At 42.6% G+C, this 13,672-nt stretch overlaps 1 protein-coding gene across 33 annotated transcripts in view; it reads left to right on the forward strand.

Moving 5' to 3' along the window:
* The window catches only part of Zbtb20 (zinc finger and BTB domain containing 20), a 726,359-nt gene that overhangs the window by 661,991 nt on the left and 50,696 nt on the right, over window positions 1-13,672 (forward strand). For 25 of the 33 annotated variants that reach the window (XM_029544669.1, XM_029544691.1, XM_029544687.1 and 22 more), the window contains 2 exons: window positions 9,711-9,811; window positions 11,749-11,806. In XM_029544669.1, the coding sequence (XP_029400529.1) occupies window positions 11,781-11,806 (26 nt within the window). In that variant the 5' untranslated portion in view covers window positions 9,711-9,811; window positions 11,749-11,780. Of the gene's footprint in view, window positions 1-4,942; window positions 4,964-9,710; window positions 9,812-10,636; window positions 10,726-11,748; window positions 11,807-13,672 lie in introns of those variants that run through there. The other 8 variants (XM_029544690.1, XM_029544694.1, XM_029544693.1 and 5 more) reach the window with 3 other exon arrangements.

Here is a 13,672-nt window from a genome sequence, read left to right on the forward strand (position 1 = left end):
AATTCTAGAAATTTGCTGCATGCCCCGGTGATGTCTTTCATTTTCATCAGACTACTGTGATTTAATGGTCATTAATAACAATTTTCCTTGACAAAAGCGTGTTCCAGGACTTCCCTTCATGGACTGTTTGGTGTTCTTTATTCTTTTATCTTTCTCTCTGTTTGGTAAAAACTGAGCAGTTTTGCTTATAGATAAGAACAGGGCAGCCTTTGCTTTTCTCGGTTTAGTCTTATTGAAAAGCCTTAGAGACACGTGGTGGTGGCATTTGCTGAGATGACAACAATAATAGTGGATGGTGGGTTTTTCAACAATGGATGATACATTCTACCTGAACCTTTACCATCCTAAATGGTCCCCTGCAGAAATCAGAGTTAAATTATTAGACCTCTAATTACTATAGTAACCAATAACATGGTTAGAACATCTTACTGTGTGCAAAGGCCTGCAGTAGACGTTGATATTTCTATAGACTACTAGATCTCTATTCCCTAGAGGACTGTGACACACTCCCAGTGATACATAGAGCAGGCAGTAAAGAGTAACTATTTCTCTAAATGCTAAGCCAGTGTCAGAGGTCAACATCACCCAAAGCTTTGTTCCCAACAGAGTTTCATAAGGAATATTTCCCTTCCTATGGGCCTTGAATGGGAAGAAAGTTTAGGTATCAGTGAAAGGCAACGAAGATGGCATCCTGTAACTTTGAAAACAGTCTGTTTAAAGGCTTAGGGATACAACTGTATTTATCTTTCTGACCCCTAAAAGTTAACTTGGTAATACTAAATGGAGTATTAACAGAAAAATCTTATTTTATAGACATTCAGTGGCTTTCATCATAGGCAAAAACAAAACAAACAAGCCAGCTTTTCCTTGATCGTCCTCTGGCATTTTCTTAGGTAAAATGATGTTCCATTAATCCAGTAAGCTTGGGCAAAGCATGTAAGGCTTCCTAAATTTATTTAACCAAAAAAATTAAGATTTCTTTTTAAGTATTTATTTTGCATGTCCTTGTGCAGGATGGGGGGCTGGGTGGAGACAGGGCAAGCACCCATGGAATTCATGCTTGTGGGAGTGGTCTGTTCAGTGCTTCTAACTCATAGGTCCCCAGGATCATTCTCAGGCTTAACGAAAATGGCCTTCACACACTGAGCCATCACACTGGCCCAACTTTTTATTAAAAACAATAGTTAAGGGCTGGAGAGATGGCTCAGCTGTTAAAGGCTAGGCTCTCAACCAAAAACAATAATTTATGTGTGTGTGGGAGCTTTGTTTGCCATGCGTTTCTGCACACATATGTGTGCCTGGTGCCAGGAGAGGTCAGGGGCGAGTGTTGGGTCCCCTGGGACTAGAGCCCCAAAAGGCTATGATTTGACTTGTGGGTGCTGGGACTCGAACCAGGGTTCTCCCCCCTCCCCCACCTCTTTTTTTCTTATGATGCTTTTTAAGGTACTAGTGTCCTGTAACCTCACTCTGAGGCATACCACCTTAAAGGAGTTGAAGGTCCAGAGTTGAAAATCATACCATGTTGTAATGATCAGTGCTGTTGACAATGAACGGACCACTAACTGCAGAGAAGTTTCAGAGATGAATCCAGCTGACACAATAGGGAGGACTGGATAGGAGAATGTCTAAAGCAAGAATCAAGTATGGAGGGAACAAGAAAGAATGGTTCTGTCTTGAGTAATGAAAATCAGAGGTGATTAAAGGAGATTAGATTCCATAAACTTAGCACACTGCAGGGCAGCTGCATAGGAGCTATGTTTATCAACTGAGAAAGAAAGCAGAATGAGCAGAATTGGTAAAATACACCAAGGTTTGCACATGGAAACAACAAGCAGGTTTGGAGGCCAAGATGGGAGCAGATAGAGGGCCTTAATTCCACCAGGGACAGCACTGAGCAACTCGTGGTCATCTGGATTCATCAGTGAAAACATTAAATGGAAACCCTATAAAAGTGGAGACAGACAGGAAACCCAAAGGCTACCAAGGACAAAACTCCATTACAAGCTGCTATAGGCCACACCTCAGGGCAGTGTGACAAAAACCTGATGTTCCATCCTACATTGCTCCATTCCTGCTTCATAGCCTATGACAAATAACTGTATCTTTCCTAAAGGATCTCTGCTGCCTTGTCTGTATGTAAAATAGGAACACAATACCTTTGAAGAGTGAAGACATGAAGTTAAACAATGAAAGAAATGAAACATCCACTTACCATGCACTAAGCATTTAGTTAGGGGTAGCCAAAATTGTCACTGAGGTGAGGGGACAGAAAAAAGAAAGTAAAATTCTCTCAGAGTGTGTTATCAGGGACAAAGCTACTGGGATGTGTCTTCATATCTTTCCCCTTCCCCCACCCCCCAGTAAACCAAAAAATGGTTAGTACAGAAATTATAATGCAAGAGACAAAGTATAAAAAACTGACATACCAGAAAACATTCTGGTCCATAAATCATGTACCAGAGGGATGTGTATTTCAGAATTTAAAGAGACCTCATAACCAGGGCCTGTGGCAGGCTTTCTGGACAGGAAGGTGTCCGTTTGGATTGACTCAGGGTGGGTAAGAAGGGGTGTCCTGTCACCACCATATATTTATCACCTGATCCCCAATTCTCTTAATTTAAATAAGAATCAACTACCTGAAACACTAAGGCTTTAGGGGATATACAGTTCTTATTAACAGAGTTTGTGAATTGTCAAAAAGGAATCAGGGGTCTCTATGGAGAACATTAACATAGACTTACTGTGACAAACAGTTGCACTACGCTTCCACTCTCTGTGGCAGGACCATCCCAGGGGTCTTTGAGCCATCAGAGGTATTTCTCCTGGACATGAGTATTAACTGGTGGTTAATTAACAAGATACATTTTAAAACTGGAAACGGTTCTCCCAGCATGGAAAGGCTGAAGCCGCGTCCCTGATCAGCCTGTCTGGCCATGCTGCCTCTCGTGCCTTTCTTGTTTTAATGGTTTCTCGCCAGTTTTCATCAGCTGGGATTAGTGATATCGACTAGGGAATTTGTTTCAGGTAATTAGTTAAAAAGTTAAAAGTCAAATAGATTTCTTTAACATGGTTAGTGGCTTCCCAGGTTGATGAGCTCCGTAATTCCCACAGTTTACTTCTCAGGAGGCTACTACAATTTTAAGGGACCTTAAAATCATAAAACTCATCCCTTCCTTTTACAAATGGAAAAGGTGATCCACTGAGAAGCCAGATGATTCGCCTAAGGTCACCCAGACAGCTCTAGAATTTTCTTTCCCTTCTCTTAGTCTTACTCCTTTGAGTTCTCTTTGAATTCTCTCTCTGACTCCCCCCACCCCGCTCTTGTGTATACACACACACACACACACACACACACACACACACACACACACAGACATGCATGCACACACACGTACACACGTACACACACACACGCACACACGCACACGTGCTCTATTCCCACAGTTACCTCGCTACTGGCTCTTTCTGCTCTTGCGTTTGCCCCTGTGCTGTGAACTCTTCTGCACCTCAGCGTATGAGCCAGAGGGTCTTGGGTAGTCAGTAACACCCCCACACACACTGACTCGATGATTCACTTAGAGTGAAGAAATGAGGGAAGTGGAACAATTTTAAATTTACTGTGATCTTCAAGACAGCTTTTTCTACACCTGGGAATTGCTGTTAGACAATTAAGGTTAGTAAAGCTCATTGAATTTCTCAGAGGAAAGGTGTTATTTATTACCAGATAATTATTGTTAAAAATAACAATAATGTAAAAATGGGACCGTGGCATGTTTGAGACATTATCATTCTTAGGTTACAGAAGTTGAGGGGAGTTATTGGAAATCTAGAAATAATAGTTTTTTGTTGTTCACAACATACTCCATGTCAGAAACTCCTGGAATTCTGATGTCTGATAGCTGGCCCAGAATCAGAAGCCATGTTATTCAGCTGAACTGCCCCTCCGAAAACAAACCCCTATTAGAAAAGAGAATGTCAGATGTAAGATGAATGGTACCCAGACCTATAGTATCAGTATCACCTGGGAACTTACCAAAATGCAGAACTGCAGACTCCACCTAGACATACTGATTCAGAAATACCAGTGATTTGAGTGCTGGTTAGAACTTGAGACTGGTCTGTTGAATATTAACAGTTGAAAATATTAAAATCATGTTCTACAGAGAGAGAGAGGGAGAGAGGGGGGGGAAGAAGAGGACGAGGAGGAGGAGGAGGAGGAGGAGGAGGAGAAGAAGAAGAAGAAGAAGAAGAAGAAGAAGAAGAAGAAGAAGAAGAAGAAGAAGAAGAAGAANAGAAGAAGAAGAAGAAGAAGAAGAAGAAGAAGAAGAAGAAGAAGAAGAAGAAGAAGAAGAAGAAGAAGAAGAAGAAGAAGAAGAAGAAGAAGAAACTTGAGACTGATATAAGACATTCCCATCTTCAATTAGAAAGGAATTACGAATGAACTATGCATATTAACAATTTCAAGGCCAGTTCTTCCCCTGTGACTCTGGACTCTCAAGGAAATGACTCCCTGTGGGACCATGGCAAGAGGCACTAATGCACCTGTACATTGTGAGAATTGTTTTATAGTGGCAAGAATACAGAAGATCATCTACATTTGAATTCTGTCTTCACTGTCCTCAAGCTTTCTAATCACGGACTTTTCACAAGTTCTCTGAGTTCCTCCTCTGTACACTGGACACAGTAATCAACATAGCTGAAAAGGTTAAATGAGAATATTTTCATATATGCGAATCTGTGGTCCCTGATAAAATGTCAACATCCATAAATAGCTGTTCTTGCTTTCACGGTGCCTTTTATGTGAGCTTTTACCCCAAAGCACCTCCCATTTTATACTGACTTGGTGATCTCTGAGGAGTGAGTAGCAGAGGCCACACTGAAGTCAGACTTCCGCCGACAGTTCCTCATGTGACACATGGCATTGCGTTCCTTAGCAGCTCAGCTCAACTGGCTTCCAAGGCAGGTAGGTGTACAGAGACACCATCAAAGCTACAGGTGGAAGAGAAGTGACCCTCTGTCTGTTCTGCATCTGACACCATCATGAACCTTGCTGGGTTCTAAGAGCAGACTCTTTATTATAGTGCTGATATAAGAGGCAGCGAGAACAGATGAATTTCCAGATACTAAGTAGAATTTGTGGCACAAGCAGCCCTTTAAAAATTACCTTTTAACTTAAAAACTTAGTACACTGGATACGGAAGTCATTAAAAGGGAATAAATATGAAACCCCGTGAGGTCATTTTCACTGAGTCGTTTTTTTAAGAGTATAACTATCCTTTAAGCAATAAAACATGACAGACCATGCAGTAGCTCTGATTAGTAGACCCTCAGGTGTATGCAGGTACCTGAGAGGGGAAATAAGGAAATAGGGTTAGAAGATAGTCTGCCAAAAAAGCTGGAAGATTATAGCAGCAGGATGTGAAGGAGAAGGCTTTGATTAAAGGACAGGAAGATTATGGCTCTGTTTAATTACAAATTTCACACTTTTAGTAAACTATTATGTGTGCTGAACATGTACAGTTACCTAATTACATAGAGGGTATCTGTATATTGCCAGGTAACTGTTCACTGCAATGTGGGAGAATATTGATCAGTGATTTTCTTTATTATCTTAATATAGTGGCCAGAAGATTAAAAAGTTCAGTGGGACGAAGAGTTAATAATCTCTAGCCATATGGCGGGTTAGAAAGAACAACGAACACCTTGTGGACCCAGTTTTGCTGGTTATGTGGCTGAGGTAAACGGTTCAATGCATAGCCCCCCTCCACCATACCAGTCAAAACTTTTAATAAATATTACTATCTTCTTTCTCTGCTGGGTAGCAATGAGTTGATGGAGCCTTTTGTACTGTAGACTGATATTTAAGAGGAAGCCGTCCTGACCAATAATAAATGAATGACAGGCTCTGGAAGGTCTGTTTTATTTGCTATGATAAACACCACTATCCCAAGACAGTTGTTTTGGTTTTAGTTTTCGTTTGGTTTGGGTTATTTCTTTGTTCATTTGTTTTGTTTTAGCTTTTCATTTAGGACTAAGAAAAGATGAATCTGTTTGAGGTCAGAGGAGAAATGGAACAAATAATACCTCTTCCATCTCTGGAAAAAAGCAAGGCAAAAATAATAATAATAATAATAATGAGAAGAGGCTCGGGGCAGCCACCTACACATTTCTATGAGTAAATCATTAAATAAGGAGAAAAACAAGTGCAAATTTAAGTTTGCCCAGAACACAGAAAGTGAGCAAGCTTGCTGGGAAAAGAAGCGTTAATGTAGCAAGACTGTCAAATGGCTATGATGAATTTAACTGCAGTATTGATGTAGCCTGGTTCTGCGAGGAGCCATAGCTGAAGCTGTGGCCTTTTCAAGCGTAAGGAGCCTCATTCCAACCTTCAGTCTTGGTTTATCAATCCAGCAGTATTTTTCAGTATTGTCACAATTGTTACTGCTGGTAATGTTAGAAAAGCTGCTTCTTTGCTGTTATGATCCACTGCCATTTTAAGGCATATCAAAACATAAAGTGTTATTTATTCTCTCAGTCTGTTGAAGCTAATAAGTGAAACAAGTTTGTTATTTTTGAAACATAGTATACACCCAAACCCTCCCTGTCTCTCTAGTCTGATCATTGCTCTTGGTGCTCTGGTAGCCTCATTGCTATTCAGCAGGTACTGACATATATAAAGATACAAGACCTTCCCTATCAGTTGTCCTTGCTTTGTTACTAACAAGGATAGGACCTTGAGCAAGTCGGCTCCCTTAATCCCGTCTGAGCACAAGGACAGTGGAGTAGATGAGCTTCAGAGTCCTGTCAATTCATCCTCAGTTTCTATGACTTCTAAGCAAGGTTCTTTATCCCTTTGGAATTCCACTCAGCCAACCTCAGCTGAGCACACATCCATATGGTAGGCCTTGCTTATGCAAAACATGGTACTATGGAGGCAGGAAAAGAGGTGTGCTCCTGATTCTGCCAACACCTCTGTAGCCAAAGACAGTCATAAGAGAAAAGTCCAAGAGATGCATTAGACTACAGTTCCTGACACTAGAGATTTCAGGATGAAGACCCAGGATACAGGGTTACTGTCAGTGTTTAAGCTGACTGGACAATGGACAGCTGTGTGGAAATATGATTGGTCAAAAGGAGTATGACCCAATGGTAGTAGACTGAGCACAGAAACCCAGCAAGTCCTGTCTGTTCAGATTCTTGCTGGCCTCTCTGTACAGCATTCCTTCTATCTGGGTATGAACAGGACCATTTCTTAACCTGGGGTCTTAAGATCTTCTCTTCCAAAGAAGGTATGTCAGAACATTTGTAGCCTTTTCCTACATGGAAAGGCACAGGGAGAATAGAACAGTATCTTTACGCTTCACAATCTGCTTTTAGAGATGCGGGTTCTAATTTCTATCTCCTACTTTGCAGAAAAGAGTCCCTTGTTTCTGTGACTTGCCTTATGGGGGGGGGGGGCAAGAGAGGGACGGCGAGAAAGGTTGCCTCTGAAGCACCCTAGGGTTTGTCTCTGCTTTCTGGAAGTAGGGAGACAAATGGTACAAGTGGTGACTGGAGTTGGGAAAATGTGCCAAGGGATCCTGCATATCAGTGCTTGAGGACTCAAGGGCATTTATTTCCCTTTGAGAAATGCTTCCTAAATGAGGCAGCGTTTAGTGGCTCTTAAAGAAGTTATATATTGACACTAGAAAGAGAGGAACGTACTATAAACATGTATGGAAGAATGAGGCTTTGCTCATGTATAGAATGAACTATAGGGAGAAGAATCAAAAATTGGATTGGGGCTACCTTGTAACAGTCCACAAGGAGTTGTTGCTCAAAGGAGTGTTACACTTAGGCTGGCATTTTAGAACAATGACATAACAATAGTAGAAAGGTTTAGTGTTGGTAAAGTGGAGAGAAACTACCAAGAGTAGAGGCAGTCAGGAGATGGTCTCAGGTGTTCTGGGAGCAGGTGGTAGAGCCAATAGATTCAAGAAAGCTGGCCAGAGGAAGAACTACAGGGTTGGTGGCTGATTCCATATGGGAAGGCAAAAACATCAGGATAGAGATCACTATAATGGCTCAGCTACAGACAAGGCCCAGAGTAGAAATGGCAGCAAGAGTGAGGAAGTGAAAACTCCGGGAAAGCAACAGGTTCTGAGGAAAGAGAGCAAGGCCTAGCTTTACCTTCTAATTTAAAAGAGTCTGGTACTATTCAGTGGTGAAGCACGTTCCGCAGCATTAGAGACCCTGATTTGCTCATCTTTCCCAAGGGTCTACTAGACACAGTGTGCACACTGGGCGAACAGATGGTGAGTGCACTGGTCACTGGCCTAGCACACAGTATAGGTCTGGTGCACTGCAGAAAGCAAGAGCTGGAGAGAGCAATGGAGACTCTCTGAGAACGTGTTTGCTAAGGTCTGCACACAGTTTTTAGACAAAGCCTGCAGTGAGAATGTTAAAGAACTTATCTATCAAGGGAAGGGGAGAAGGAAAACCAGCCAGTGCAGGAGACAGAAGAGCAGACAGGAGAAAGGGAGACAGTCAAGATAGTGCTCCCATCACAAAGCTGGGTAAGTTTCAGGGGCAAAGTAGACCCTGAGCAGGACCCAGAGGACAGAAATGGGGTGAGGAAGAACCAGTGAACTGGTGGCCCCTGACACAGGTCATAATCTGTGCTTTCTAGGGCTGTCCTCCTGGGGTTAGAAGATAAGAAAGGGAGAATCTTCTGTTCTTCCGAAGGGAATAGAGAGAAGGCAAGAATTCAAACCAGCTAAGTGGCTGTCTTCAGGAGAAGCAATGGCTGAGCATTAGAGAGGCAGAAACAGAAGGGAATTAAACATACCAGAACGGTGATGCACATCGGCACTGCGGAGTACTATTCAGCCTTGAAAAAGAAGGCAAGCTTGTCATTATACAGCGTGAGTGAACCTAGAAAACCATTAGGTACAATAAGCCAGGCACAGAAAGATAAATATGGCATGTGCTGTCTTATACATGGAATCCAGAAAAAGTGCAGCGCTCAGAAGCAGAGAGTAAAATGGTGGCTAACGTAGGCTAGAGGGATGTTGTTCATGGAATGCAAAATTTCATTTAGACATTTTTCCAGTCTAAACAAAAATTTTATTCAAGACAAGACCAATAAGTGTAAAGATTTTTTTTCTCCTTCCTTTCTCCCTTCTCTTCCTCCAGGCAGCTGCTGAGATTTACAGTTTGCCCGCCCTAGGAAATAAAATAAAAAAATTTTTTTTAAAGTAATTATTATCACCACAAAACATAAATATGTGAGGTTATAGATATGCTAATTAGCTTGATTTGTCGATCCCACAATGAACACAAATCTCAAAACATTGTGCTAACATTATATGTGCTGCAAATTGGTATAATTTGTGTCAACTAGCAACCAACTAGTACATGGAAAACATCACAGAATGATGATACCCGCCAGTCTTTCCATTCTAATCCCCTCTCTGCTTCCCAAAGCCACTCCGTTTGCACTGCTGGGGGGCTCTGCTGTCTCAGACCATCTCAGGAGTCAGCAGAAACACTGTGGGGACAAAGCCCCTTCTCTGCCTTGCCAACTTCTGGAGCAAAGATGCAGACCCAGCTGCAGTTGTGTTCCTTAGCTCATCTCTCTGAAAACACTGTGAAATAAATGAACAAAACATGCAATAGTCATGTCCTACTCAGCTAATGACCTTGTTTGTTTTGTTGTTTGTTTATGCTAGATGCAGCCACTCTCTGTTCCCTGCCCCAATGAACATCTGCACTAGGCCCAAGCCTTGGAGTGATTTACCTGAAGAGTGACACCAATTATCTGGAAACTACTGTAAGTACATTATACCTCTAGTGAACTCGTTTACTTTGTTTAAGGGATGGTGGTAGTGGTGGTAGTGGTGGTGATAAACCACACAATTGTAACAGTGGGTAAAATTTCACATAGCTTCATCTCTTTGGTTCAGCAAAGTGGCCAGTCCCAAACTCTGCAGCAGAGTCCAGCTACCAGCACTCATTGCATGCATACCTGGGTAGCGCTCTGCCCCGCCCATCTCCTGTGTTGTGTCTCTGCATACCCGGCAGGAAGTAAAGCTGTTCTGCTTGGTCCTGTTGCCTCTTCCCATGATGGTTGTGGCTACTCTTCCTGTGTATATATAGCTCATCATTTGCTAATCTACAGTCTCATGCTTTTTTGTCATTTCATGTCACCCTGGTCAAACCTACATGATCACTGGAATGCATACCACGCTATTGCCTCCCTGCAAGTATAAGGAGCCAAGGCTTGCCTTTGGAACTCTGGCCCCTTCTACCATATTTCTAGCCTATCCTGCCATCTCCGCTCTGCCCTCTGGATGCATGGCTCTGTGTAGCTGACTGGGTTCCTTGTACACTGGGCATTTATGTTTAAATATAGCCTTCACAGGAAAGTGTGCAGAAATAAGATAGGACAGGAGATTCACTATCCACAGGAAAATAATGAAAATGTATTAACTATATTGAAACTAATAGATGAATATATGCTTTTTTTTATACTAAGAAAGGCTAAGGATTTGAATTGTTTAGAAGCCATTGATGTAAAAAAGTATGCATGAAATCTCATTTTAATTGTACTTACAAGTTTTTCTGTACAGTATGAGGCATGTAATGGGATGATGGTTTTTTGTTTTGTTTTGTTTTGTTTTTACTGAAGTCTCTGTTACTGGAAAACACTAAACATGGGAAGCTAATAATCTTCTTAAGTGCCAGGTAGGACTTTTACATCCTTAGTACCTATGTCTTTAGTTGTTCTAATATACCTCAAAACCAAAGAAATGAAGCTAGAATTTTGTTTTGCGTCTTTTTACCTGTAATGTGTTTGGTCTCCTGGATGGTAATTGATGATAGCTAGTATGTAGGTGATGGACAGGCCTTGCTAGCCAAGTTGCGGAGTGAAGGGCATTGAGGACTAGGGATTGATGACATGAGAGAAGACCATACATTGCTTCTTCAGTGTGTAATCACACAGAGAACTTACTTGCATAGTTTGTCCTTACACTCAAGTACAAGAAGTACACACTTCTCACATCTGAATAGTGCCCCGTCTGAATTTTCCTTCAGCACCACAGTCCTGCCAGGGTACAGAGTGACACCAAGGTGTGAGTATTCTTCGCAGCTCCTATAATCTTGTGCTGCAGAGAACTCAGACCTAAGAACTGGGGTCTGATCTTGCTTGGAAATTGCAAGGAAATCTACAGTCACATGTTATTGTCACAGAAAAATATTTCATCTTCTCCTGAGCTGCAGAGACAGGGCAGACTGAGTTACAACCCAATAGTCTCTGCTGTTCAGAAACTGTTTCCTTATACACAAAAAAGACCTAATTCCTAAGGTGGGAAAATATAAACGTATGAACTTTGAAGCAGTGTGTCCTTCCTGTGCTCTATACCTGTTCTCACTGTTTAGAAGGTAATGGTGAAGCAGTGCTGATTTGAACACATTACCTGCACACATGCTCAGGCCTGCCTACTGACACTCACTGTTGTGATAATTAAATGAGATGGTGTATATATAGGGTCTGGCACGGCAGAGATGAGTATGTCTACTCAGTCCACTGAGATGTACTGAGCGCTCAGTGGGTGTCACTATTCTGGGCACTGCAACGTGTAGCAAAGAACACAAACAAAGCCCCACTTACTCAGTTTGCTGGCTCTATAAATGGCAAACAGACAAAATAGGTTCGTGGAAGCTAACAGAGGACTGATCTGATTTTATTTTGCTTTTTCCTTCCAGAAAGTATAATTGAGAGGAACAGGGTGAAGGAAATGCAAATGCGAAAGGGAAGCAGTAGGTACGCTGATGAATCTTGCCACCCCATCTCCCATTCCCTGTTCTAATGCATGACCCAGAGACCTCTCGGGACTCCAGTGCCCACACTCTCCAAGTCAGACTGTAAGACCCCGCCCTAGGGCCACCCTGCTCCTTCAGAGAAGGTACCGCTCTTGCCTTCCAGTTTAACTGATTCAAAGAAGAGATCAACAACTCTCTGTTGTCTCTCTCCCATGTCCAGTGCTACACCGTGCCTTGAGCATCCCTTCGTCTCACCCACACCTCAGACATGGTCCCCTCCATTCAACTCCCTTCAGTTAAAACCTTTATATGTGCCATTTATTTCCTGCCAGGATCCTGACTATTGTGAGGGAGGAAAGACACTGAAAAAATATTTCAAATCAGCCAGCCCTGCCAAGAAGAAAGGGGGGAAAGATTGAGATAATAAAATGCTTTAATCATGAAAACATTTTAAACTAATGTGAGAATACTGGGGCATGTCTTGAAAGGCTGAATGGTAAGAAGGCATGATAAGCCAGAGTCCTGTAGGTGGTATCCATGAATAGCCACAGTGTTCAGGCTCGTGGCCCGCCGCAGTTTGCTTGACCCTCAGCTCCAAGGAACTCTCCACACAGCTATAGCAATGACATGCATGTGAACAAAAGGGGGCAGTTAACATTCCTTCTCCACTGATGGCAGTCGGCCCCTGACCCATATATTCAAGTTACTACTAAGATGATGGTGTCTTACTTATAAAGCTAGCATGAACACCACAGGACTAATGTTTTTCAAAAAGCCCCATTCTCCAGGACTTGCTTCTGGACCAGCACTGTGCTAAACACAACCTGGCTCATCTCCTTTATTCTTAGTCACAGCCCACAGCTGGAAGGCATCGCTGTTCCCACTTTACAGATAGGGAAGATAAGGGCTCAAAGGTGCAGAATAACCTGCCTTGGGCACAAGGCTGCTAGCTAGTGGAGCTCAGTTGTCCTAAATCCCCTCCCTAGGTGGGAGTGTCGGTGGCTTTTTACTTTTTCCCTCTCCGTCCGTCCGTTTGTCCGCAGACACTCTACAGTTAAGCAGCAGAGTAAGTAGGGAAATGGTTCCGACTCCAGGAAGGCCAAGAAAGGCATCACTGATCTAAATTATCTTGATCTAACGACTGCGTAATTATTTATCAAAGGGAGGTTCTGACTAATTCTTTCCTCTCCAGCCAGGCTGATTAGTGGAAAGCATGATACTCTGCAGCGGAGGGTGGGAGCCCAGTGGGAGGAGAGAACTGGAGGAGAGAGGGAGAAAGATGGAAGAGCGCACTCACCTCTCAACAGACCCTGGAGACTGATAAGAGCTCACATGGATAAAATATTTATTTTTCCATATGTTGCAGAAAGCACTGCTGCCACTGTATGTGTGCAATATGTGCGAAGGAGTGTGAACTGTATACATCCAACACCACCGATCTGCCTCATTCCCATGCATTTAACAGGCTTAATACCTAACAGCGCATCCATATGTTTTAATGCATATTTCTCTGCACAAACAATATGGTCTAGTTTGGGAAGAGCCAACAACCTCCACAGCCTCACACACTGCTATGTTTCAGCCCTCAACCTACTGTCGGGCCAGCACAGGGAGAGTTAAAAACCAGAAGGTTCCGCTGGCCAGCTCAGCTGCCCTTCACCTTAAATGCCTTCCTATTTCTTAAAGCAGCCTTTTTCTCATAACAAAAATGTTCACAGTGGGGAGATGAAAATGTTTTTGTTCTCTTTGGACAATTGGGACATGTTCAGTCAGAATGTCAGAACTGACCGTTAAAAGGCGGGTGCCTGCGGCTCTCTCTCTCTCTCTCTCTCTCTCTCTCTCTCTCTCTCTCTCTCTCTCTCTCTCT

The sequence above is a fragment of the Mus pahari genome, chromosome 12 (assembly GCF_900095145.1).
Source record: "Mus pahari chromosome 12, PAHARI_EIJ_v1.1, whole genome shotgun sequence".
Classification (NCBI taxonomy): domain Eukaryota; kingdom Metazoa; phylum Chordata; class Mammalia; order Rodentia; family Muridae; genus Mus; species Mus pahari.